The 24,779-nt window shown below is 49.0% G+C and overlaps 10 protein-coding genes and 1 non-coding gene across 11 annotated transcripts; 5 read left to right on the forward strand and 6 right to left on the reverse strand.

Moving 5' to 3' along the window:
- Positions 1-64: 64 nt before the first annotated feature.
- Positions 65-946, forward strand: VC83_06735 (uncharacterized protein; the record flags this gene model as incomplete). Its single annotated transcript, XM_024470325.1, has 2 exons — positions 65-456; positions 505-946. 2 exons carry the CDS (start codon positions 65-67, stop codon positions 944-946), a joined length of 834 nt encoding a protein of 277 aa, XP_024321536.1.
- A 405-nt stretch (positions 947-1,351) lies between these two features.
- On the forward strand, positions 1,352-2,592 carry VC83_06736 (uncharacterized protein; the record flags this gene model as incomplete). Its single annotated transcript, XM_024470326.1, has 4 exons — positions 1,352-1,534; positions 1,585-1,665; positions 1,721-2,394; positions 2,460-2,592. The coding sequence occupies 4 exons, from the start codon at positions 1,352-1,354 to the stop codon at positions 2,590-2,592; spliced, it is 1,071 nt and encodes a 356-aa protein (XP_024321539.1).
- A 300-nt stretch (positions 2,593-2,892) lies between these two features.
- VC83_06737 (uncharacterized protein) lies at positions 2,893-4,661 on the reverse strand (the record flags this gene model as incomplete). Its single annotated transcript, XM_024470327.1, has 6 exons — positions 2,893-2,996; positions 3,125-3,290; positions 3,374-3,539; positions 3,610-4,198; positions 4,315-4,345; positions 4,425-4,661. 6 exons carry the CDS (start codon positions 4,659-4,661, stop codon positions 2,893-2,895), a joined length of 1,293 nt encoding a protein of 430 aa, XP_024321538.1.
- A 579-nt stretch (positions 4,662-5,240) lies between these two features.
- On the forward strand, positions 5,241-7,864 carry CEF1 (Pre-mRNA-splicing factor cef1). Its single transcript, XM_024470328.1, has 3 exons — positions 5,241-5,376; positions 5,435-7,381; positions 7,446-7,864. The coding sequence occupies exons 1-3, from the start codon at positions 5,314-5,316 to the stop codon at positions 7,779-7,781; spliced, it is 2,346 nt and encodes a 781-aa protein (XP_024321545.1). The 5' UTR covers positions 5,241-5,313; the 3' UTR covers positions 7,782-7,864.
- Positions 7,865-8,371: 507 nt separating this feature from the next.
- VC83_06739 (uncharacterized protein) lies at positions 8,372-9,650 on the forward strand (the record flags this gene model as incomplete). The annotated part of the gene is made up of 3 exons (XM_024470329.1): positions 8,372-9,211; positions 9,263-9,587; positions 9,634-9,650. The coding sequence occupies exons 1-3, from the start codon at positions 8,771-8,773 to the stop codon at positions 9,648-9,650; spliced, it is 783 nt and encodes a 260-aa protein (XP_024321544.1). The 5' UTR covers positions 8,372-8,770.
- VC83_06740 (uncharacterized protein) lies at positions 9,369-11,002 on the reverse strand. Its single transcript, XM_024470330.1, has 2 exons — positions 10,697-11,002; positions 9,369-10,645 (listed from the first exon to the last, which is right to left on the reverse strand). The coding sequence occupies exons 1-2, from the start codon at positions 10,779-10,781 to the stop codon at positions 9,729-9,731; spliced, it is 1,002 nt and encodes a 333-aa protein (XP_024321669.1). The 5' UTR covers positions 10,782-11,002; the 3' UTR covers positions 9,369-9,728.
- A 542-nt stretch (positions 11,003-11,544) lies between these two features.
- Positions 11,545-11,626, reverse strand: VC83_06741 (the record flags this gene model as incomplete). Its single annotated transcript has 1 exon — positions 11,545-11,626. It is a non-coding gene; the product is annotated as a tRNA-Ser (tRNA).
- A 7,221-nt stretch (positions 11,627-18,847) lies between these two features.
- VC83_06742 (uncharacterized protein) lies at positions 18,848-20,142 on the reverse strand. The gene has a single exon (XM_024470331.1). It carries the CDS (start codon positions 19,625-19,627, stop codon positions 19,094-19,096), a length of 534 nt encoding a protein of 177 aa, XP_024321670.1. The 5' UTR covers positions 19,628-20,142; the 3' UTR covers positions 18,848-19,093.
- A 59-nt stretch (positions 20,143-20,201) lies between these two features.
- Positions 20,202-20,570, reverse strand: VC83_06743 (uncharacterized protein; the record flags this gene model as incomplete). The annotated part of the gene is made up of 1 exon (XM_024470332.1): positions 20,202-20,570. The coding sequence occupies one exon, from the start codon at positions 20,568-20,570 to the stop codon at positions 20,202-20,204; it is 369 nt and encodes a 122-aa protein (XP_024321671.1).
- Positions 20,571-20,639: 69 nt separating this feature from the next.
- Positions 20,640-20,975, forward strand: VC83_06744 (uncharacterized protein; the record flags this gene model as incomplete). Its single annotated transcript, XM_024470333.1, has 1 exon — positions 20,640-20,975. The coding sequence occupies one exon, from the start codon at positions 20,640-20,642 to the stop codon at positions 20,973-20,975; it is 336 nt and encodes a 111-aa protein (XP_024321667.1).
- A 196-nt stretch (positions 20,976-21,171) lies between these two features.
- Positions 21,172-24,181, reverse strand: VC83_06745 (uncharacterized protein). Its single transcript, XM_024470334.1, has 3 exons — positions 22,586-24,181; positions 22,328-22,537; positions 21,172-22,274 (listed from the first exon to the last, which is right to left on the reverse strand). Exons 1-3 carry the CDS (start codon positions 23,714-23,716, stop codon positions 21,291-21,293), a joined length of 2,325 nt encoding a protein of 774 aa, XP_024321668.1. The 5' UTR covers positions 23,717-24,181; the 3' UTR covers positions 21,172-21,290.
- Between the last annotated feature and the right edge of the window lie 598 nt (positions 24,182-24,779).

Below are 24,779 nucleotides of genomic sequence, written 5' to 3' on the forward strand. Positions count from 1 at the left end.
GCGTCTAATTCAACTCTCCCAGCATCATATTCATCGATACCTCGACCAGCTTCCTCAATTAACCATGGCAACCTTACAATCCCAACCCCCAACCTCTGACGCGTACCTTGTGAGCTACCCAGCTCAACATGTTGTCCTCCTCACAATAAACCGCCCAAAAGTCATGAACTGCATTCACGCGCAGGGCCACTGGGAGATGGACGCGTTCTTCCAATGGTTCGACCATGAGCCCAGCCTTCGCGTCGCAATTATTACCGGCGCGGGCCCGAAGGCCTTCTGCGCTGGTCAGGATCTCATCGAGCAGGGCCAGTTCAAGGTCAACCGACCACCAGCGTCATCCATGAAGCACCCTAGGACAGGGTTTGCGGGCCTGAGCAGGAGAATTGGGAAGAAGCCGGTTATTGCTGCTGTTAATGGGTTCGCACTGGGAGGAGGGTTCGAGATCACGCTTAACTGGTTAGGAACCTCATTCTGTACTTTAGGCAAAAGCTAACGAGTCGATAGTGATCTTGTTGTAGCTTCCCCAACTGCGTCGTTTGGACTACCAGAGGCGTCAGTCGGTCTGTACGCCGCTGCTGGTGGACTGCCCCGTGTCGTCCGCAACTGTGGCCTTCAAATCGCTTCGGAGATTGCGATGACAGGTCGCCGGCTTACGGCTGAAGAAGCTCTGAAATACAGTCTTATCAACAGGGTAGCAAAATCCCCTAGCACTCTCATGACAGAAAGCCTGGAGCTCGCCGCGAAGATCTCGAATCTCTCGCCCGACGCCATCATCGTGACGAGAAGCGGACTGCGTGAGGCATGGGAGACAGGCAGTGTTGAGAGAGCCACACAGATTACGTCGGATAGATATGATTACCAGCTGGGCACTGCCCCGAATATGAAAATCGGGCTGGTTGCGTTCGCGCAGAAGAAGAAGCCTGAGTGGGTGCCGAGCAAGCTGTAAAACCGCCATATTCGAGAGCGTTGTCGTATAATCGTAGGATTTGTATCAGATAGATAAACTATTTACGGTGTCCAATTTGGTACTAAAATGCGTTGATAACATATGCCCCGCGCATGCTTCCTTGTGCTTCCCGGACCACCCCCCAACTAATAAGTGGAGCATTTCTGGGTCAACCGAGGCTACACCCCATGTTCAGGTCACCTATGTTCAGTGGCAGCTTGGGTGGACTCAATCCTAGCAATGCGACCAACTCGGCAAGAGGATCGTTACCCCATATTATGATAGCCGTCGAGTAGCCATATATATACCATCTACCTTGGGAGCTCCTCTCACAATGTCCAAATAAAAGAATTAAATACCTGTAACTACCATAACTCTTATTTTTATCTTTTATCGTAAACCAAGATGTCGCTCGTTACGCCCCTCACGAAGCTGTTGAATATCCAGCACCCCATATTCCTAGCCGGGATGGGGAAGACCTCAGGAGCGCCGTTGGCAGCTGCGGTCTCCAATGCTGGTGGACTTGGCGTCATTGGCGGGGTTGGATATTCTCCAAACCAGTTGAAGGAGATGATCGATGAGCTCAAGGCTGGTCTCATTTGAATTGATACTTGGTTATAGTTCTAATACCCATCTAGAGCCTCCTGGTAGACAAGAACGCCCCATTCGGAGTCGACCTCCTCATCCCTCAAGTTGGCGGAAACGCTCGGAAAACCAACGTAAATTTGCCGAGGCCAACTCATTGAACCGAACACCTTCTAACGTAGTAGGCAGGTTGACTACGCAAAAGGCAAGTTGAACGAGCTCATCGATGTCATCATCGAAGGCGGCGCCAAAGTCTTCGTCTGCGCCGTCGGTGTCCCCCCCAAAGCCGTCGTCGAGAAACTCCACAAAGCTGGCGTCCTCTACGCCAACATGGTCGGCCATCCTAAACACGCCCACAAGGCCTGCCAGATCGGCGCCGACATCATCGTCGCCCAGGGCGGCGAGGCAGGCGGACACACCGGCGACATCCCTTTCAGCGTGCTCATCCCCGCTGTCGCCGACGCGATTAAGTCGTACAGATCGCCGCTGACGGGCCAACCTGTCTACCTCGCTGCCGGTGGTGGTGTCTTTGACGGACGTAGTTTGGCGGCGGCGCTGATGCTGGGTGCGAGCGCTGTGTGGGTGGGTACGCGGTTCGTGGCGTCGAAGGAGTCGGGGGCGTCGGAGCACAACAAGCAGACGCTTGTTCAGGCGGGCTTCGACCAGGTCATCAAGACGACGATCTTCACGGGACGCCCGGTGAGGCACTATGCCACGCCGTATATTAAGAACTGGGAAGAGAATCGCCAGGGGGAGATTAAAGAGCTGCTTGGAAAGGGGATTGTGCCCCTCCAGTGGGAGCTTGAGAAGTATGATAAAGAGGGGAAGTCGACAGCGGAGATCGAGGATCAGGCTACCTTCATGTAAGTTGTCCCTATCGATGTGCCATATGGCATAAGAATACTTGCTGACTAAATTTCGATCTTAGGCCTATGGGGTACGTGGGTGGCCTCGTCACACAGTTGAACCAACCTGCTGGAGACATTGTGCGGGAAATGGTCGATCAAGCATATGAGCTTCTTCGCAGCCCAAGTAAATTTGTAAATGACTCGAAATTGTAAGTAGAACACAAGGCCACGGTGTTAGCTGGCGAGGATATATTAATTATATGATTCAATTTCTTTGAAATGATGTAAAAATGGGATTTATTTCTCAATTTGGATTTTAGCTATCCCTATGAACTACTTCTTCAAGTACAAGGTCTGCACGTTACAGTAGGCCTTGACTCCGCCTAGGACGTTCTCGTAGCCGATGCCACTGTCCTTGTGTCCACCGAATGGGAAGTTCGAGGTGACTTCCATGTGGGAGTTAACCCACACGGAGCCCGCCTCGATTTGCTCTGCAATGCGGCGTGCCTCAACTTAACCAATAGACCACACAGACCCTCCAAGACCCATCCTGCTGTTGTTCGCGCGAGCAATGACATCGTCCTCATCGGACCACGATAAGATTGGGAGAATTGGGCCTGTACTAGTTAGTACTGACCTATGTTACTACTCCAGGAGCGTAAAAGAATCCCTTACCAAATGGCTCCTCGACCACAATACGTGAGTCCTCCTTAGGCCTATCAATGACAGTAGTTAATGAAGTAACCAGGGCTCTCGTCAATCTTGCCGCCAACGGCCACCTTCCATCCCTCCTTCTCGATATCATTGAAAAATCCCTTGACACGCTCATACTGTATCTCGTTCTGGACTGGTCCGATATTTACAGTTGGGTCGTTCTCGCCCTCGCCAACGCCCTCGCCAAGCTTGAACGCCTTGAGACGGCAGCTACCAAGGCATCACGGAACTCCTCGAAAATGCTTTCGTGGACATAGAGCCTCTTGATAGCAAGGCAAACTTGAGACGAGTGGCTGAATATAACGCCGGCGAGCGCGGGAGCAATCGTGGCAACGTCGATGTTCTTAGTGATGATCGCTGCGTTGTTTCCACCAAGTTCGAGCGTGACTCTCTTAGGGGCTTGGAGGCCGACTCCATGACCTTCTTTCCGGTGGCGGTGGAGCCAGCTAAAGAGATTTTATCGACACCTGGGTGCTCGGTCAACAGTTGGCTGAGGCTGTCGTCGCCACTAAGGACTTGGACGACTCCAGAAGGGCCATCTCGACAAGCTTGAGGCCAGAGTATGGGGGGTATGGAGAGGGCTTGATGATGATGCAGTTTCCAGCGATGATGGCGGCGGCTATCTTCGCGGCTGTGCAGTAAAGAGGTAGGTTCCAGGGCACAATTCCAACAGCAACACCGAGGGGCAAGTAGCGGACGATGACTTCGCGTTCTGGGGTGTCCTCAACAACTTCGTCCTTGGGATGGAGCTTCGCAGTCTCAGACAACCATCCGGTGCCCATGTGGACAAGAATTTCGGCAATCGAAACCGGTGCTCCCAGCTCGTAGCCGTTGAGCTTGACAAATCCCTGTTGGTATTCGTAAATAGTTGCTGCAAGGCCGTTCAGACCTTTAGCGCGCTCCTCGAAGCTGGTCTTCTTCCATTTGGGGAAAGCGGCACGCGCAGCTGCAATTGCGTCGTCGACATCCTTGGCTGTAGAGAGAGGAACTTCACCCAGGGGTTTCTTGGTGTGGGGGTTAATGGCATGGCGGGTGGTTTCGGTGGTCTTCAAGTCTCCGTTTATGACATTGTGGAATGTAGTGAAGTCGAACTCCTTCTTGAAGACTTTCAATGGGGAAGCAATCGGGAGTAGTCTGGGCTATATAACCCCTTATTGTCTTCTGGTTGGTGGTATGTCCCGCTAAGGATCGATGGAAGCTTTGAAGGCGGGGAAGGCTTACCTGACCTAAGCCGCACAAACGGCTCTAACAGCTCCAATCATTACTTAGCTTGACCTTCGTAATTGTCCCCTTTGGCTATTTCAAGCAAAGAAGGCTGAATTTCTGCTTACAACCTTGGTGATGACGCCGGCAAAGGCGTGTAGTGATGGTGGGGTGGTTGGCGGGGTAGACCCGTGGTTGGCCCGAATTCTGCCTGCTGACGAGCCACTACTGGCCTGCTCCCATGAACGAGGCTGTAAAATCGCTTCATCAGCATCATCAAGGCGTATAGAGGTATAATGATTAGTTGAAGTATTATATAATCGATCCATTGCGGCATTTTTCAGAGGTTGTGGCCACGGGGCCATCGTTTTTCATGGTAAATGTCCAATACAAGGTTGGAGTAAACAACAAGATATGAGAAAAGATCGTGGACTTTCAAGTCAGTAGGGGCTGTGGGACAACTCAATGACTGTTTTATGAGTCTATAGGAAGTGCGAGCAAAAAGTTAATCAATGATCGCTAGCTGCTATAAGTATTATGGGGCATTTTGATAAACCCGATAGTGAGAAATTGAACAAAAAAAAGCAATTCCATTATCTAGAACTCTATGACAGTCTCATACAGACTTCTGTAGAGTCGTCCGTGTTGTTCCATGAAGTCGTCAGAATCGCCGTGATGAGCATCTGTTTCTAGAGCCTGGAGAGAATAGCAACTGCAGCTGAAAATAGAGATCCCCGCCTACTATAAGCAATGATTATCATATTAGAAGATTTTCTGTAAGCATGTTATACAGAAAGACAATTGTAGGCATGGTTAGCGAGCAGAGGATATATATCACGTGCCATTACCCCAGAAAAGCTAAATCGGGCGAATTTTGCTAGTCCGCATTTGACACTCACGTGATTATAACCATCGCGCTAAGGTTCCGCGACTTGATACTTTGGTGATGAGGCTGGATGAGGTCAACCACTCGACCCCTCAACGCCGTCCGCCCATATCTCAACCGCCACCGTCACGATGCCTGTCGTCAAGGGAGGAGTCTGGACTAACGTCGAAGACGAGATCTTGAAGGCGTCGGTCGTAAGCCACCCATCAGCATTCCTGCCTTGGAGTTTGTCAACTAATCGTTCATAACTAGTCGAAGTACGGATTACAGCAATGGGCGCGAGTCTCGTCGCTCCTGGCCAGGAAGACTCCAAAGCAATGTAAAGCGCGATGGAGCGAATGGCTCGATCCCGGCATCCGGAAAGTTGAATGGAGCAAGGAGGAAGACGAAAAGCTCCTACATCTGGCAAAGCTTATGCCGACACAATGGCGCACGCTCGCTCCTCTCGTCGGCAGAACCGCGAACCAATGTTTGGAACGATATCAGAAACTACTCGATGAAGCAGAACAAAGAGAGGCTGGAGATTTGGGACTCACTGGGGTAGGTGGTGAAGCACAAGCGCCATCAGCGGACGATGTACGAAAGTTACGACCGGGCGAGGTGGATCCCGACCCAGAATCGAAACCTGCCAGGCCCGACACGATAGATCTTGATGAGGACGAAAAGGAGATGCTGAGCGAGGCGCGTGCTCGTTTGGCGAATACACAGGGAAAGAAGGCCAAGAGGAAGGCTCGAGAGCGCCAGCTAGAGGAGTCTCGGAGACTAGCTGTGCTTCAAAAGCGTCGCGAACTCAAGAATGCCGGAATCAACGTCAAGGTTGTTAGCCGAAAGAAGGGGCAGATGGACTACAATGCCGACATCCCATTCGAAAAGAAAGCTGCCCCTGGATTCTACGACACCGGAGAAGAGGCGGCGATCAACGAAAAGCAAAGGGAATCATTCGATCCTCGAAAACAACAACTTGCGAACAAGCGGAAAGGGGACGCGGACGAGGACCCGGACCGTAAGCGGAAGAAGACTGAGAAAGATGCACCATCCGCATCATACCAAGCCGCCATTAAGGCCGGACAGATGCAAAAAATACGAGAGGCTGAGCAGAGCAGCAAGAGACGGGCTCTCGTTCTGCCCTCGCCACAGGTTGGGGAGGGTGAGCTGGAAGAGATTGTGAAGATGGGCATGATTGGAGAACGGGCAAACCAGATGGCGCGTGCCAGCGAGAACGACGCAACGAGGGGTCTTGTTGGGTCATACAGTACGATTAACACAGGGGCGCCGATCCGGACACCTCGAGCCCCAGCCCAGGAAGATCGTATCGCGAACGAGATCAAGAATATTCGAGCCTTGACCGAAACTAAATCGTCGCTGCTCGGTGGCGACAATACTCCATTATACGAAGGCGCTGGCAGCACTGGCTTTGAAAGCGTGGCTCCCCGCAAAAGTCAAATAGAAACACCTAATCCTATGGCCACGCCATTTCGCGGCGGTGCTGGTATTGGGGAAACCCCCATGCGCACACCAGGTGTTGGGCAAACGCCAATGCGAGACAACTTTGCCATCAACACCGAAGGCGACATGGAACTCGTCAGCGCCACGCCGCGGGACATGAAACTCCGAGAGATGGCACTGAAGCATCAACTTAAGCAAGGCCTAGCCTCCCTACCAAAACCGAAAGACACAGAATGGGAGCTCGAGCTTCCTGAAGAGCAACAAGAGGTCGCACGTGGGGAGGTATCAGAGGAAGATGCGGAAATCAGAGACAGGAGGAACAAGCAGATCAGAGAAGCACAGGAGCTCCTTGAGCGCAAGCGCCAGACGCAGGTTCTCCAGAGAGGTCTCCCGCGTCCTGCCCTCGTAGACATAGATGCGATTCTGAAGGAAGTGTCTGCGATTTCTGACCCCATTCAAGCAATCATTGCACGGGAGATGACACTCCTCATCGGAAATGATGCGGCGAAGCACCCCGCTCCGGGCTTGAGACTCAAAGGCCAACCGAAGAAGCTTGATTTGTTCGAGGACGATGCGCTCGCACAGGCAAGGCTGGCGATTGCTGTGGAGTCTTCTCGCGACGGCTCTGCCGTGGGCGCGGAGATATTCGATAAGACGTGGAATGAGCTACACCGCTCAGCACTGGCGCCTGCACTTGTCGATTACGAAGACGAGGAGCCTACTGAGCGGGAGCTGCTGATGCAAGCATTCGACGTAAGTACCCTGACATCCAATCCCGCGTCTATCTTTCCATTCACCGAAACTAACATATTGGCAGGCCGTCCAGAGCGAAATCACCACCACCGCTGAGCGCGGTAACAAGCTCGAGAAGAAGCTCGCGCTGCACTTGGGAGGGTACCAGAAGCGACAGAAGATGTTGCGGCAGAAGATATCCGAGGCGACAGAGGCGCTAGGCACCGCAACGAACTCGTTGGATGCATTCCGCACGCTGCAAATTGGAGAGGAAGCCTCAATTGCGTCGCGGCTGGAGGGGCTGAGGGCCGAGGTTGGGTTCATTAGCAAGAGGGAGAGGGAAGCGCAGGAACTGTATCGGGAGAGGAAAGAGGAACTGGACCGGATTGTAGCGGCCAGTGGGACGAATGGGTATCATTAGATGTAGGGGATATATGTACTGTACTATAGGTAGGGACGGCTGGGACGGGCAAGATCTCGGGGAAATCATAATTGTAGCCTCATATCGTTGTCTGTGTACTTTGGATCTCATTTTTATATAGTGCCTCGTGATTTTAGTTGCCTTAGCTATCCATATGTTAGGGGAAGGTGCGAAGGACGGTCGGTCGGTCGTACCTTCCTCTAGCAATATGCACGTATGTGCCTTATGAACGTCACTTAATGTAACGCCATTGTACTTTAAGCAAAAGTCTGAGAGCAAAGGATTTTTAAGCAAAGCAGCTGTAATGTATTAGCAATGCGTTCATAATATATTATTAATATATTACCTGTTGTAAGAGATGGATCGTTAATTCGTTGAATAACAGAAATGATGCTATCAACAAGCTTTTGAGGCGTTCGAGATGGTGGGGGAGGTGGGTGTGCACGCCATGAGACGTCCAAATAATATAAGGACATTTATCTACCTCATATGGTTGAAATAGTCGAAACTGAAACAGAACAATTGCGATAGACAAGCGATCCACGTCCTTGAATATGTTCAATTCCTATAATATAACGTACATGTATAACTAGCGAATGTGCAAAACAAGCGAATGTGCAAATCCATTTCACACCTTAAATCACGAATTTCATAACTTAATATCTCAACAAACCTTTAATAATAAATTATAAAACTATATACTTAACCTTTTATAGGCGTTTAAAGAGCTCTGTTTCAATTTAAAGCAATTGGCCTTGTAGTTATTGAGATACTAAGATTTAGGTTAAAAGTAGGGGCCAAAACTTTATATCTTATACTCATTCCTCAGCCTCGCGTCCTCGTCGGGAACGAACGCGACCCACCGACCTCGAGCCAGCACCACACGGCTACAGCCTTGTGACGTCCAAGGTTTACATCTCCGAGATCCGTAGGACGAACAACATCAGTACAATCCTCATGTCCATCTCCAACATCATCCCATCCTCGCGATGTCTAGCCCCTCAATAATACCACAGCGCTTCTCCGAGAAGATGGAGCACGCCAGCGAAAGCACCAACGCTCCACTTGCCGGTTCTAAACGAGACCAGCCTTTCAATTCCCCGCTTCAAACAGACTCTAATTCTGCGCCGTCTTCGACGCAAACTTCTTCTTCACGCCTTCAAACAACGAATAATATGGGTGTTCAGTCGCAGATACAGGCACGCGGTGGAGGTTCCGCCAGGAACCGGCCGTTCGCCGTCGCACTTACGGTTGCTGTGGTTTTGTATTTCGCGTTGACGATGACTACGAGGGTATTTGACTTCAGAGGTTTCACGTCTACGGCTTGCCATCACCAAACGAGCAACAATGCAGCTTCAGCTGTGGTCGAGAAGGTGGGGAAGCTAGTCCCACTCGAAGCGCACGTCATGAGCAAATGTCCAGACACAAGGGTATGTATTCCTATAAGTACCTCCACGCGCGCAAGCTAACACATCTACCAGGCCTGCCTCCGCGAACTCGTCATCCCTGCCATGGAGCGCGTCAGCTCCAAGGTCGACTTCACACTCACCTTCCTCGGGCGCCCGACCGAGAACGACGGCGTGGACTGCATGCACGGCCCGCCGGAGTGCATGGGCAACATCCTCGAGCTGTGCGCCGCCCACCTCTACCCGGAGCCGCGCATCTATCTCGGCTTCGTCATGTGTCTCTCTAACGACTACAGGGAGATCCCCGATGAGGCCCTGGTCAAGGGCTGCGCGCTGGAGCACGCCGTCGACATTCAGAAGCTGAATGAGTGCGCGGGCAGCGCCGATGGGATGGGCATGGGTCTGCTGAGGGATAGCGTCCAGAGGAGTATCAATGTGGGCGTCAGGGCGAGCTGCACGGTGAGACTGAACAACGAGGTGTACTGCGTGCACGACGGGGATTGGAAGAACTGCCCCAATGGTCCGGGGGTGAATGATCTGGTTATTGAGATAGAGAAACTGTACCGCGATTCTTGAGCGGCTCGAAGACGTCGATCCATAGCTCGCTAGACTCCCCAAGACCATATGTTAGGTTCACGCTGTCCAACCCGGCTTCCTCGCCGCCCGGCATTATCTCTAGCTGTGAGATGAGGCTCTCGAACCCGATGGCCTTGCCCACTGATTGCGTGGCGCCAGCTTCAAGAGCGACGTGCACGACATGGATATGGAAGTGATAGTACGTAGGCTGATAATGCACATACAACTTCAACTGATCCTCTTCAAGCTTCGTATGCGTCCCCACTGTCGCCTGTAAAATCTTGCGCCTCATGTCCTTCAGCCACAGCACATGCTTTTTCCGTAGGTCGCGCAGACTCCAGATGTCCCTGCGCTCCACCAGAGCGAGTAGATGCAGGCTCTCCATCGTCTTGCGGTCCCAGTTCAGGTCCGGTAGCAGCAGGAAGCCGCGCTCGGTATCTACTCCACGTACTGTGCGAAAAATCACGTCCTCCACCTCCGTCTTGCCCTCAATGATATTGTATACCCAAGTCAGCCTTCCCCCCTCCCGCTGTCGCTGCATGTATGGCCTCACTGAATTTTTGTATGTCTCCGCAGTCTCCGTCACCATTCGCGTCCCCTGCCTGCTGTACTTCTTGATATGTTTCTCCGTACACGGGTAGATCAGGTTGATCTTCAGATCATCGTGTATCTCAGCCGCCGCAGCACCGTCAGCCGCGTCCCCGCTACACGCCATAAACCAGAAGTAGACATCATTCGCACCGAGGTTCCGGCACGAGCGTAGCGCGCGCGGGAGTTCGGCGAGGTGTTCGGCGGAGGCGGAGAATGGAGCACGCTCGAGGAGGAGGAGGGCCGGAGTCGTGGAGATGGCGCCGAGGAGGACAATGCGGCGTCCGGCTTGGTCTGGTGGTGGGGGTGGTTAGCGGGGCCAACGCGGGGGGGGACACAGCGGACCTTGGTTTAGGACGCGTTCGAGTTTGAATTTGGGGATTAGAGATTCGGCGGCTGCGGGTGTTGTTATGCCTGCACTGGTCTCCATTGCGCCTTGGGTTGATGGGTTGTACTGTGGAGTGGTGTTGGTCGGAGGTGGTGCGGTTGTAGGGAGTCTTTTTTGGTTGAGCAAGAAAGTTGTGGTGGATACAAGGTACGCAACAGGGGGTCCCACGCAACCCAAGATCCGAGGATGGGTAGCTATCGGAACGAAAATTGAATCCGAACTCTACTTTTTCATTTGATTCTCAAGTAATTGAGTATTAAAAGGCTATAGTACAGTATGTTTCTCCTTGTCGATATTCCCTGGGCTATCAAAGGCCTTTTTATTAGTCAGCACCTGATTGTCATTTTAAGTTTCCCCCTTGGGCATATCATATAGAAAGCCCGTAATATGATTATTTAATTATACGTGATTAAGAGCCTTTATTTCCTTTGTAGTTACTATTCTACATTTAGTTAATACGGCGATTTATTTCATTCTTAGTTACTAAGATAGTTTCCTTTAGTTGCTAGTTACTGATGGTTTATCTTAATTCATAGTTTTCTAAAGTACTCACTTAATATATTTAATATACAGTCGCTAAGACGGTTTATTTCATTCATAGTCACTTAAGGATTATATGTAGTTGCGGAAACCACGACCGACAAATATGAGAATATGCATCATATTTCTCTAGAAACAAGACAATTACAGTATATTAAGATATGTAGCCTGCTTTTTCAATTAAAAAGGCGTGGTGCCAAAGTGGTTTTTTTCCGCGATCTGGCACGACGTCTTTCGGTTGGCAAAACAAAAAAAAAAAAAAAAAACGACGTGTGCAGGATTTGAACCTACGCGGCCGAAACCATATGATTTCTAGTCATACCCATTAACCACTCTGGCAACACGCCTTATTTGGGAAAGAGCGACTTACAACATATTATATATGTTCACTGCTTTCCAAACCTATATTCATGGCTTTTACCTATGTTGATAGAGAGCGGCTAGACTACTTAAAATACCGTCAATTATACCTCTATCTTAAGAACCTACTATTAAAGCCAACAACCAAGTAGAAGTCACGACTAAAGCACTGTGCTTAAACAGAGTTTGAGATTATACATAATAAGCTCTACTAGAAACCTGACTCTAGGTTCTAAAGCCCACGATGTGTAGTTCTAAAGTGAAGCTTTTGATGCTATTGTTAATGAACACCTACAGCTGCTACATACAGGCCGCTCAAAAACATGGAGTATTCTACAACAGAAGTTCTATAGGCTAAAGTGAGAAGAAGCAGAGTTTATATTAAAGCGATGTAAGAATTGTATACTAAATCAACTAAACACAACAAAAGCTCCTCTAGTTCCAATTACTACTAGCCGAGCATGAGAGAGGGTTCAGATTGATCTAATTGATATGCGCTATGAGCCTTCTAGACAATATAAGTGGATTCTACATATAAAGGATCACTTCTCAAAATATACACAGCTATATCCATTAAAGAGCAAGCATCTAGAGCCAATTGCAGACTGCTTTGCTCTCTTTATTGCAGCATTATTACCTCTAAAGATTATGCAAGCAAATAATGGCAAAGAATTCAAGGGTGCACTACTTATTCTGCTACGTAAGTATAGTATTTAAGTGATAAATAGAGCACCATGGTCACCATAGACACAAGGCCTAGTTGAGTAGGCAAATAGAATTGTAGAAGCAAAGCTACAAGCATAGTAAATGGATCATAGGTCTATAGAGTGGAAAGATGGGCTATTTAAAGCCACACTTACAATTAACACCCAAATCCACTCTACTATTAGGTGTGTGCTAGCTGAGCTGCTATTCCGAGACAGGAGTTCTCATATTAACTAGCTTAATAGCTAGGCCTAAAGGATCTCACAATTAGAGTTGAGTAGGAAGACCTAACAATGGCGCTGATATTTAAGAGTGAGCTTAGAATTGAGCTCGAGTACTTAGGTGTCATACTGACATTCGTTGCACTCAGTTTGCTATCAAACTCAAGAGCAAACTTGGAAATCTCCTCCTCAAACCTACAAGTCACTATACATATTTTGGCTTATCACACCAACAACAAGAGCAATACTACTCAACGATTGCTACAACCATCTATGATTCATTACACGTCATTGCTCCTTAGTTACTGGGCCGATATTACCACATAGCATATCTCTACAACCCTCTATTGTAATGGTGGGTGCACCAGATATGAGAATCTAGCCACCCAAGGAAGGGATGAATTTACTAAGACAACACACTGTCTTAGGAAACAGAGCCAAAGGGTCGTAGCTTAGACTATTCCACAATGCAGCAATCAGGTGTATGATGTAGTGGAGTGGTTTAGACAAGTTGTAACAAATGTTGAGTCTGAGAACTCAGGGATAAGTCAGAGGTTCCTGTTACGACGGAACAAGAAGGCTGGCCAACTACAGGACAGGAAGGAGGGAGGTCGCATGAGACCGGCCCTGGTACCTGGAGGGGCAGCGGGGAATAGTAGTTCCGAAAGTATCACGTGACGGACTCGCAGGATGATGAGAAGAGTCCTAAGAGTCCAGGACTCCGAGGACTCGAGTGAGTTCCCAGGAGTCCACTAGGCACGTGATGGACTCGCAGGATGATGAGAAGAGTCCTAAGAGTCCAGGACTCCGAGGACTCGAGTGAGTTCCCAAGAGTCCACTAGGCATGACGCCACTATATAAGTAGATAGTATTTCCTTAGATAGGAGCTTCGTGCTCAACTCAATACAGTATTTGTTATATACTAGTAACGTGTTACTTGAAGCCTTTGTGTCTGATCCCCTGCCTCCTCTGATAAGTAAACCTTTACGCAAGAGAACCTCTGTGTCTTCTATCGTTTAGAAGTCAGCGTTACAGTTCCTCACTGACTTTTCAGAAACAGAGAATAACAAGATCAATGCTTGGAAGCTTGGAAAAGACGTAGAAGTATGTGCTAGTCGATTTACTGTATTGCCTGCTTGCCCTTTCTTAAGGAAAGGGCAATCCTATTTATGCCAAAGGAGTGTAGTTCTCTTATTTTCCATGACTTTCCATGACTAACCAGGCTTGGTAAATGTATTAGAAATCAAGTGCGACCCACAACTAGCTTGCTAATCATGTAGTGAACGTAAGAGAATCCCATAGAACCATCTCTTGGGTTCCTAGCCTATAGGAAGTGAAAAGGAGGTCCAAGGTCAGAGTACCTATAGACAAATTATGTCATAACTTAACCAATCTTGTGGGTAACTAAGGAGCGATGACGTGTAATGAATCATAGAGGGTTGTAGAAGCTTCTAGAGCTATCGTTCATGTTCCTAGGCCTCTAGTTGGTAGAGATATGCCATGTGGTAGTATTGGCCCACCCCCTTAAGGAGGAGATTTTCTTAATAACTTGTTCAATGAGTGTCCAAATGATATGCCGTGATGTATGTAGCATAAACAGATGTAGTAGAAGAGTTTGCAGCAATCGTTGAGTAGTATTGTTTCTGTTGTTGGTGTGATAAGCCAAGATATGTATGGTGACTTGTAGGTTTGAGGAGGAGATTTCTAAGTTTGCTCTTGAGTTTGATAGCAAACTGAGTGCAACGAATGTCAGTATGACATCTATGATTCATTACATGACATCACTCATACTACCACATGACATATCTCTACCAACTAGAGGCCTAGGAGCATGAACGATAGCTCTAAAAGCTCCTATGAACCTCATGATTCATTACATGTCATCGCTCTTTAGTTACCCACAAGATTGGTTAAGTTATGACATAATTTGTCTATGACATAATTTGTCTATGACATAATTTGTCTATAGGGGTACTCTGACCTTGGACCTCCTTTTACTTCCTATAGGCTACGAACCTAAGAGATGGTTCTATGGGATTCTCTTATGTCGACTACAATTACCAAGCCTGGTAAGTCATGGAAAGTCATGGAAAATGAGAGAACTACACTCCTTTGGCATAAATAGGATTGCCCTTTCCTTAAGAAAGGGCAAGCAGGCAATACAGTAAATCGACTATCACATACTTCCACGTCTTTTACAAGCTTCCAAGCATTGATCTTGTTACTCCTTGTTCCTGAAAAGTTAGTGAGGTGCTAACCTCTGACTTATCCCTGAGTTCTCAGACTCAACATTTGTTACAACTTGTCTAAACCACTCCACTACATCATACACCTGATTGCTGCATTGTGGAATAGTCTAAGCTACGACCCTTTGGCTCTGTTTCCTAAGACAGTGTGTTGTCTTAGTAAAATCATCCCTTCCTTGGGTGGCTAGATTCTCACATCTGGTGCACCCACCATTACATAGAGCTTAAGCGATTTCTCAAGCCTAGGCTCTAGCTTGAGCCTAGCTCTAGGCAGCGCCATAGCTAGAGGTTGAGCAATCGCTCGACCTTAAGCTTAGCTCTAGCTCTAAGTCTAAGCTAGAGCTTGAGCAATCGCTTGACTTCAACTCTAGGCCTAGAGCTTAAGCGATCACTCAAGCCTAGGCTTAGGCTTAAGCCTAGCTCTAGGTAGCGCTAGAGCTCGTAATTCAGCTAGAGCAGTCAAGGCTCAATTCTAAGCTGTGCTCTAGCTTAGAGCTTAAGCTAGATCTAGAGCTCAATTCCAAGCTCTAGTGTAGGAGCTAGGCTAAAGTGCTAGATTGGCCTAGACTAAGCTTCCTAACCCTATAATTAAGAGAGATATATTTAAAGAGTGAAGGCTTCTATAGTGTGCAAGTATACAAAGAAGCATCATATCTAACACTTTGATATTAGAGCTATAGTCTCTATTAAGGTTCCTCGAGAGGATAGAACCTCAACTAATAATAAGAGGCTCTTTGCACGCATTCTAGAAGAGCCTTACCTACACTGATATTAGGTTCTTACACTCTCTGGTATAATACAACGCCTTATACCTACAAAATCAAGGAGTTGTAGAACAAGCTCTCTGGTCTGATATCTTAATTCCTACTTCTACAAAGCAAGTAACGCTAGGGCTTGCAGCTAGAGAGGCTTCTACAAGTGCATAGGTTGTAGTATCATGCCAATGCAAATGACATTGTAGTACAAAGAGGTGCCGTTGTTATAAGGAAGCAAAGGAGTGTAGTATACACTGCCATAATGATGATCATGACTATGGCAACTTATTAGGCTTAGCTATCGTACAGAATTAGCTTTAATTGAGAGGCCAAAGCAGAGAAAGCGGGCAAGAGCAGACACTATTGGAAACGTAGTATAGAGCGATTTAATATTTACTATTATATTATGCTATTTGTGGTTGGGCCAGTGTTCGGCACGGATACCAATATACCCGTGGTATCCGGGTATATCCTCGAGTATATACCTACCCGGCGATATTTTAGGAGTATCCGGCGTATCCGGATACTCTCGAGTATATATCCGGATACATGCCAAGAATAGCCAAGCGCAGCCAAGACCTCTTTTTTCCAACGTCGTGAGATCTATATTGATGCTGTATAAAGTGATAATTATCCTCAGAATGAGCGACTCGTCGTTATCAGATATACCAACGGAGCCTGAGGGCTATAATAGCTATGATACTCATAATGAGCCAAGTCTGCCAACGCTGCCGCCCCCTATTCATATTCAACAGGATATTAATCCTACACCGCTCCGGCTTCAGCCTCCAGGACGAATGCTGCCACCAACGTCATCGGTACTATTTACGAAGCTATTATATTCGCGATTGATACTTGATAGTAACCCACCTACAGTCAAAGTAACTTGCTTACAACCAGGCTGCGGATATTCACCTACTCCGCAGCTATTAAGTCAGACTTCAACCGGTAATCTTTGGAAGCACTATACGCAGAAGCATCCAACAGTAGCATATACAATGAAAGGTCATACAATTACGCCGTCAAGCCCATCAAGTAGTGCATCGTCATTTTTTGAGCCACGGCCGCGGAACCCGCAAGTCCAGCCCGCTCAAGCTCAAGCATCAAATAGTAGAGCGAAATACCGAGAGTTATTACTCTCATTCGTTGTATCAAATAACCTCTCCTTACGACTTATTGAGAGCTATTCGTTCCATCAATTAGTACAGTTCTTAAGCCCAAGTACTCTATCGATATCGTCGCGAACACTACACCGAGAGCTACAGCGGCAATTCTCATATCACCGAGGATTGCTACAATTAGAACTCCAGGCTCATATTACCTATGGCGGCCGGATATCTATTACAACAGATGCATGGACTGCACGGAACTATACAGAGTACGCTGCTGTCACAGGCCATTGGATTAATGAGAAGTGGCAGCACCGGTGCGTATTACTTGATGTAATCCACCTTCAAGAGCCAATTCATAGCGGCGAATATCTCGCTCAAGAGTTAGCTGCAGTAACAGATAGCTTCGAAATTACAGGTGCTATATTTACTTGTACGTGGGATAATGCCTCAGCGAATACTGTGATGCTTTCAGAATATGAGAAAATAGCCAGTAAGCAGCAGACGACTATTCAACAGCCATGGACGTTTACTGTAAAGGAAGGGGACGTTCGGTGTATTGCTCATATTATCAATCTTGCAGTTCAAGCTACTCTAAAGAGCTTGAAAGCTAGCCCGGATACAGAAACAGAAGCGTACTGGTGTCAGCAAGGGCTTGCCCGGATTCCGCAGCATATTGATAACTCTTCTACTGAAGTATCAGCTACGCTTGAGAAGCTCCGAAGGCATATTTATCTTTCGAAACTGAAGAGCATGGAAGGATGCTTTACAGAAGCAGATACAAGCTGCAGGCCAGAAGCCACGCCAGCTATCACTTGATATGCCTATACGCTGGAATTCAACGTACTATATGCTTGAAACAGCTATAAAGCTTCGAATACCAATTACTGCAGTATGCTCTACGCAGAAGCTTGATATCAGTATGAAGGATATTGCGTTAACAAGCAACGATTGGGCTATTATCGAAGCTCTTGAACGATTATTCTTAGTATTCTTAAAGCCGTCAAGACGGCTACAAAGCGATTCATATCCAACGCTCAACTTTACAATTCCTCTTTACTTAAAGATGATAAATAAGGTCACATTACTACAAGAAGAGCTTGGTAGAAGCTCTACGATCGGAGTAGCTTGTGGAGCTGCGCTTCAAAAGCTTAATGAGTATTATACTCTTACAACGAATCAGCAATGTAAGCACTCAGCTGTTGCTACAATTTGCGACCCACGAATGAATCATACAGTATTTAAGAAGATATATCCAAATGCTATAGACGATACACGAAGATTACGAGCAAGAGCGCAGTTCGAAGACGTTTGTAGAACGTACCAAAAGCGAGAGTATCACCTTGATACGGAGCGAATTACTCACGAAACAGCTCTTGCAGAAGCAATAGGTGCTACTGCTACAATAGATCAAGAACCTGATTCTGACGAAGATCTATTTGCGTCAGAAGGCTTGGCTTTTCAAGAGCCAGAATGGAGGCGCTGGATGCTTGAACCACGGCCCGGTGAGCATACTGATATTCTCAAATATTGGTGCGCAAAGCAATACCAATATCCAGTTATTGCCCGTATTGCTCGTGATCATCTAGCTATTCCAGCAACATCTGCAGCATCGGAACGAGTATTTAGTAATGGTAGTGATATTATTACAAAGAAGCGGAATAGGTTATCACCGCCAACTATTAGATATTTACTTTGCTTACGGAATTGGGGTAAAATACGGGAGGCTGATAGCGACGGCGATGATGCTGACGATGAAGCACCTGAATAGGGACTCGCAGAAAGGGGGGGTCTCACGGAAAGGGGGCTCGCGGAAAGGGGTTTACTACTATTATCAAAAGCTTCATTCTTTTTTATATACGCTATTCTATTTTTATATACAATATTCAGCCTCATGTATCCGGATATATACCCTACCCTACCCGTCAGATCGTCGCCGGGTATATACCCTACCCGTGAGCTTCACGGATACTACCCGGATATGTATCCGCCGAACACTGGGTTGGGCTGGCCCATTCGCGAATACAACTTATTCGTGGTTGGGCCGGAACATATATCTAAAATTAATGGCGGTGCTTACGACACACTATCACCACACTTTTCGATATGGAAAGAGTGACTACGACAATTGATATTATATATGCAAGAGCGATATTACGCTTACGCAGGAATGTCCCTAATCGCCGTCGTCGCGAAACGGAAGGCTCGTTCGGACTCAGTCAAATCACCTGTCCGTTTGAAGCCTACGCCCCGTAGCTTGGTGGCGGTCCCTGCTGTGGAGGAACTAATTCTCCTCTAGCAGCTTTTTGATATGCTTCAGCTCTGATCTGCAGCAGCTGTAGCCTCTTCTCTTCAAGCGCTTGCCTTTGCCCATCGCTTCAGCCACCGCAGCTTCAAATCTCTCATTTGTTGCATGAATCATACTCGCGAGAGAGTTCTTCGCTTCATGATGGATGCCTGCGATCGCTTGATCTCGTCATTCTTCTTCATGTCCGAAAAGACATTGTCGAACAGCACTTCCGACACGAAATGGCGTTGCGCATGCACTACATCTCCAATATCCCCAATCAATGGCTCCATGGTCCTTGCTTGACTAACTAACATCTCGGCCTGGCCGACATTCTGCCTCACCCTTGTAAGAGCGTTCATCTCGGCGATGTCCATAAACGTGCTGTCAAACCCAAATGCATCCATCTTCGCATTACTTCTTGCGCTCTCAACGTCCCGAGTGGCCTCGTCGAGGAACTTCATCGCGCTAGTGAGGAGATTCTTCACCTGCTTCCCCTTGTCGACATTGCCCTGAGCCCAGTTGAACTCCGTAGATGCTTGATACACAGTGCCTTCTCGTTGATCCTCTCCAGGGATATCGGGTGTTGGCCCCTGGAAAACAGATTTGTAGAGTGAGCTCAGCTCATATTCTGCTTGTTTGTAAGTGGCTGCTACATTTTCCATTTCCGCGCTTGTCTTGGTTGCTTCAGCTATATTTCGATTTAGAAGATCGAGTTTCTTCTGAACTTCAAATCCTCTCTGTACAGCTTCAACCCAGTCCTTCTCTTCCTTCGATGCTTTCTGCTCGAACTTTTCACGCTTCCCTCCTAATCTGTAAGCTAGACGCTTACATGGGATGTTTGGTAGTCCCTGTGTTCGGCTTCTTCACGAGCAATGGTGACCTTGGTGTCTCGGAGGAGTTTCTCTTGTACTAGGATGTCTTTTTTGAGGTTAACGACATAATCGTTGCTTTGTTGAAGGGCGGCCGCTGTTTCGGAAATGATCCTGAGAAGGCGATCATTATCAGCCGCAGTAGCCCTTAGTACCTCAGTGATATACATTTTGAGATTAGTTGAGTGTGGTGTTGAAGATATACCCGAGTCCTGTAACAAAAGTCGACTTATATCCTAGGGAACGTTAACGTTAGGGTTCTCTGGAGGGAATATCTGCCATATTTTGGATATGTGTATTTGTATCCATATCCGTCGCTAAAGTGTTATTTTACCTGCCTGCACTTACCCGCCTGAAACTTCTGTATTTATATCTGCATTAGAATTCCTAAGGTGTCTAGGTGCGTGACTGGCCGCTCATGTCCATACGTGGTTTGATCTAGGGCTTCTACGGCAAGCACAAGATGAACGCCTACATCTACACTCGACCAACAATTCACACGCCTAACCCACACCCGTGCTAAGAACTCCTTCGATCTCCCCAACCCCAGCGGCCACGGCATCTTCGTGCTGCTCTCGTGCCTCAACCACTCCTGCGTGCCCAACCCAACATCCCAGACAGCAACGTCGAGGCGGGGGAAATCGCCTGCTTCGCCACTTGCGACATTGCGGTGGGCGAGGAGATCACGTTCTGTTATAATGATGATTTCGCTGGTAGGACGAGGCAAGAGCGGCATAGTGCGCTACGATTCGTGTGCGTTTGCACTGTCTGTCAAGCGAGTGCTTCAGCGCAGCAGCTTAGCGATATGCGCCGCCGGCTCATCAGAGGACTGCACTACCTCATTCACGGCAAGGATGCGGTGGGCGGGCCCGAAATGGGTGCTGCGACAGTCATGCATCTTCTTGAAGAGGAGGGGCTGATGGACCATTTTCTGGTTGCGAGGATGGGCCCCGGCATCGAACAGACGGCCTCAATGTTTGCGACGGAGAGTAATGCCAGAATCGCACGTCTTGCTATTGAGCAGGATACGTGGCTAGGAAAGTTGAGTGGGGCGTCAAGACTGTATGGTCGGGGAGATGCTAATTATTATCTGGTTGCGGCAGGGCTGCGAGTCCTCCACGGGCTTCCTGAGTGGCGTTAGCTGTGATGACTTGGAAAAAAGATACTACCCGTAGATAAAGTGAGAAATCTAGATGGCATTCACAAACCGACCCCTAATATGAGATTGGATTTCCGCACATGAGACCTGAGAAAACTCAAAGCTGCAAACGCGCGGGAGAAAGTTAAATACCATCATCCGACAATACCAAGAATCTATGTATCGACAACAAAACTATACCCCAATGCCGTTCGTTATTTTTCTCTCCTCCCCGTCACTTTCATGCCATTATCCTCCTGCACCCTTCACCCCAAACAAAAATAAAATATCGCCTTTATGCTGCTCCATCTTAAGCCCTCACTTCAGGTAAACACTAAGTCGATTGCCCTGTCCACAGGCTTCGGCCCTGTCCCCGCCACAAGGCTGGTTGCACTGCTCCTCGCCCACCTTCGTCGTCGCTCCCAATGCGGCGCCACACCAACACTCTCCCCCGTACTCCGCACCAAACACATTGAACTTGGCCTCCTTACAGAACGCAGCGCACTTCTCCAAAGTCAACGCATCATTCACAAGCGCCGAGCCGCTCAGCACTCTCGCTTCTCTCGAATCAACGTAGCATCCCTGGTACTCGTACCCTTCCACGGTCTTCTTACTCTTAGGAACTAGGGCCACCTCTGCTTTGGCGCGGCCAAAGCCGTAAAGGCTCAGACGATTCGCACCGCCGCACTTCTCCGCAGCGTCGCCGTGGCAGGCCATGTCGCAGCCGGAAGTGGCGGGCCTGGCAGTAGACGAGATGTAGTTCCCGCAGTGGCATTCTCCGGAGTATTCGGTACCAGCGAGGACGTAGCCTTGGGACTGGCAGGTGGACTGGCAGAGGGCGTTTGTCAGGGCTGTAGGTCCGCCGGCCGGGGAGGCCATATAGGGGAGGGTCCGGGAGGTGGTGGCGTCCGTGTAGCACCCTAGGAAGGCCCAGCCTGATGATTGAGGCGGGGTTGGTAAGGTTGAGATTGGAGGACTTACGGTGGTAGATGATTGCTGAGACGTTGTTGGTGGGGCCGTGGATGTCGATGTATCGGATCCAAAGGGGACGCATCCATCGGGGAGGTTGGAGGTGCGCTTGAAGACGTCCTTGGCTGTGCCCAGCGTAATATCAAAGGTGGCGCGGAGGGAGAGAGTGGAGCCAATCTTGGTGGTCACGGAGTAGAACGTGTATGGTCCGTAGGATTTGCCGGCCGTCATGGGGAGGGGGGAATGGGTGATTATAGGAACGACGAGACCGCCGGTTCTAGCCTTTAAGGAGGCTAGGTCGACGGCTGGGGTGCCTGTGACTGCTGTGCGTTTCTATGGGGGTAAGCATGGTTCATATTGGCTGGCAATGAATTGGAAGGACTTACGGCAGCAACGATGGTCAGTGTGCGGTTATTATCAGCATCAGTGAAAATCTCCAAGCAACTCTGTGGTGACTGTAGGATAACCGAGTCCTCCACCGGGTAACCCTTTCCATTATTATCGTGGGTCTCAGTGGTGCCGCCAGCAACGGCAACCTTAACGGTGAAGCTAGAAATACTCTTCGTGGAATCAATTGAGGCGGCAAATTTGTAGAACTATCGACTGATTAGCTATATACGTAAATATCACGGAATCATACTTACAGTGAACGAGTCATCAAAGCCGGATGCAGTTCCTACAAACGTAGTCGTGATGGATCCGCCAGCTTCGCCATCGCGGTTCTTGTACACGAGCTTCACGCTAGAAATCTTATCCGCCGCACGAACAGTCGTTCTAACGCGGATCTCTCCCGTGAACGATAGAGTGGTGCCGGGAGCCACAAGGTTAAGCTGGGGATTAACGGGCTTGATCTCATACGGCTGGATTGGCCCCGTGAGATTAACCGTCGGTGGGACGACATCGATCATCTGCTGTAGGACGACCTTGCAGCGGTCGTGGAACACCACGGGGTTCGCCAGAGTCTTGATGGTGACATCCTTATCAACCCGGAAAATGCGGCCGTCAGAGTCCCGCCCATTGGCCTTGGAGATACCAACTACCAAGGGGTTCGTCGTATTTCCCAAGACATAATCTCTCGCAATGCCATGGTCAAACTTGGACTGAGCCTGCGTAGCATCATCAAAAAGCGCATAGTCATTCTTTGCTGTCCCCGGGGCATTGATCAATGGGGACAGACCCGCATGGACGCCGCCAATGGTATGTCCACAGGCAATGAGCTCAATCATCTCGCTCGTGTTGAAGCCCATGCGTGCAAACTGCGCAACGAACGTCTGGGTCGGGTTCTGTGGTATCGGCACCCCCGTCGCCCCACCCTCTGTGGCATCGATTCTACCTGTGCGGATGGGCACAATTGGCCCACCGCAGGCGCGAACAGCTGTATACATGGACAGTGCAAGGAGATCCGAGATGGAGGAGCGCACAGACAGGAAGGCCTGAAGGAAGATTAAGGTGGACTCGAAGGCGGGGCCATTGTTCTCTCTGCGGCCAGTCTCGAATTGGAGGGAAGCATCAAGGCCGCCGATGCCATTGTAAGTGTCTGCGGTGGCCATGTCGTGGAAGGCGCTGCGGATCCATTCGGCGGCGTTGATACGGCCGGCGGTAGTAGGGCTCTTCTCGCAGGGAATCACGGAGTCAGCGAAGGTCCGCTTGCGATAGCCTGCCGTGAGAAACATGATGTCCTCAAGCTCGTCGACGGAGGAGGGCCATGTTGGGTTCGCGGCAAGGCACGGTGTGAGGGCCGCAGCCGCGGCGAGGAGGGTGAGGGAGAGCTTCATGATGGCGGTGATGTGATTCGGAGGTGAAGGTGAGGTGAGAAGAGAAGCAAGACCACACAGAAGCGGGTGACTATCGTTGCCGAACGGAGAAGTTCGGGGTTGAGGGAGAGGAGAGAGATGGGAGGAGGAAGGAGAGAGGAGGAGAGATGAGGAGAGATGAGGAGAGATGAGGAGAGATGAGGAGAGAGGAGGTGAGAGGAGGTGGGGAGAGAGGAGGTGAGGAAAAGAGCGGATAATAGTAATATATGACAACAGCCATGTGTCGCGTGGGCAGATGATGTCGGTCTTTGGACAGGACAGCACAGGCCTTGAGACGAGATAAAAAAAGAACAGGGCGGGCGATAAATGCTGCACGGAAGTGGGAACAGATGCGATAGAGAGATGTATTTCCCCGACTGATAGCCATAGGGCGATCAGTCGGGAAAATACTTCCAATATGCGTATTCTAAGACAAACGACGTGTTGTGCAGACATGTATGGAGTCCGTTGTGCTCGGGTACAACGGAAGTAGATGTTTCCCACACCAGCGCGAGTTCCCGCCGCGAGTTCCCGCCTCTCGTATCGATGAATTTAATTTTCAATAGTCGGACGTTCCTTGGCCCGTTCTGCGTTCTGCACCCAGTCGTACCTGCACCTAGGAATAGTACCTGCACCTAGGAATAGTACCTGCACCTAGGAATAGTACCTGCACCCAGCTATAGTAGCTGCACCCAGCTATAGCTATAATAGCCCAGCGCATCATACTCAGCGCATCATACTCAGCGCATCATACTCAGGCATCATACTCAGCGCATCATACTCAGCGCATCATACTCAGCGCATCATACTCAGCGCATCATACTCAGCGCATCATACTCAGCGCATCATACTCAGCGCATCATACTCAGCGCATCATACTCAGCGCATCATACTCAGCTCATCATACTCAGCTCATCATACTCAGCTCATCATACTCAGCTCATCATACTCCCCGCACTCATCCAGCTTTGATGCGGGATCGCTGCGTTGGGTAGTTCCTTATTTTCTTTCCTTCTTTTCTTTCCTTCTTTTCTTTCCTTCTTTT

This window comes from Pseudogymnoascus destructans (genome assembly GCF_001641265.1).
Source record: "Pseudogymnoascus destructans isolate 20631-21 unplaced genomic scaffold scaffold_19, whole genome shotgun sequence".
NCBI lineage: Eukaryota > Fungi > Ascomycota > Leotiomycetes > Thelebolales > Thelebolaceae > Pseudogymnoascus > Pseudogymnoascus destructans.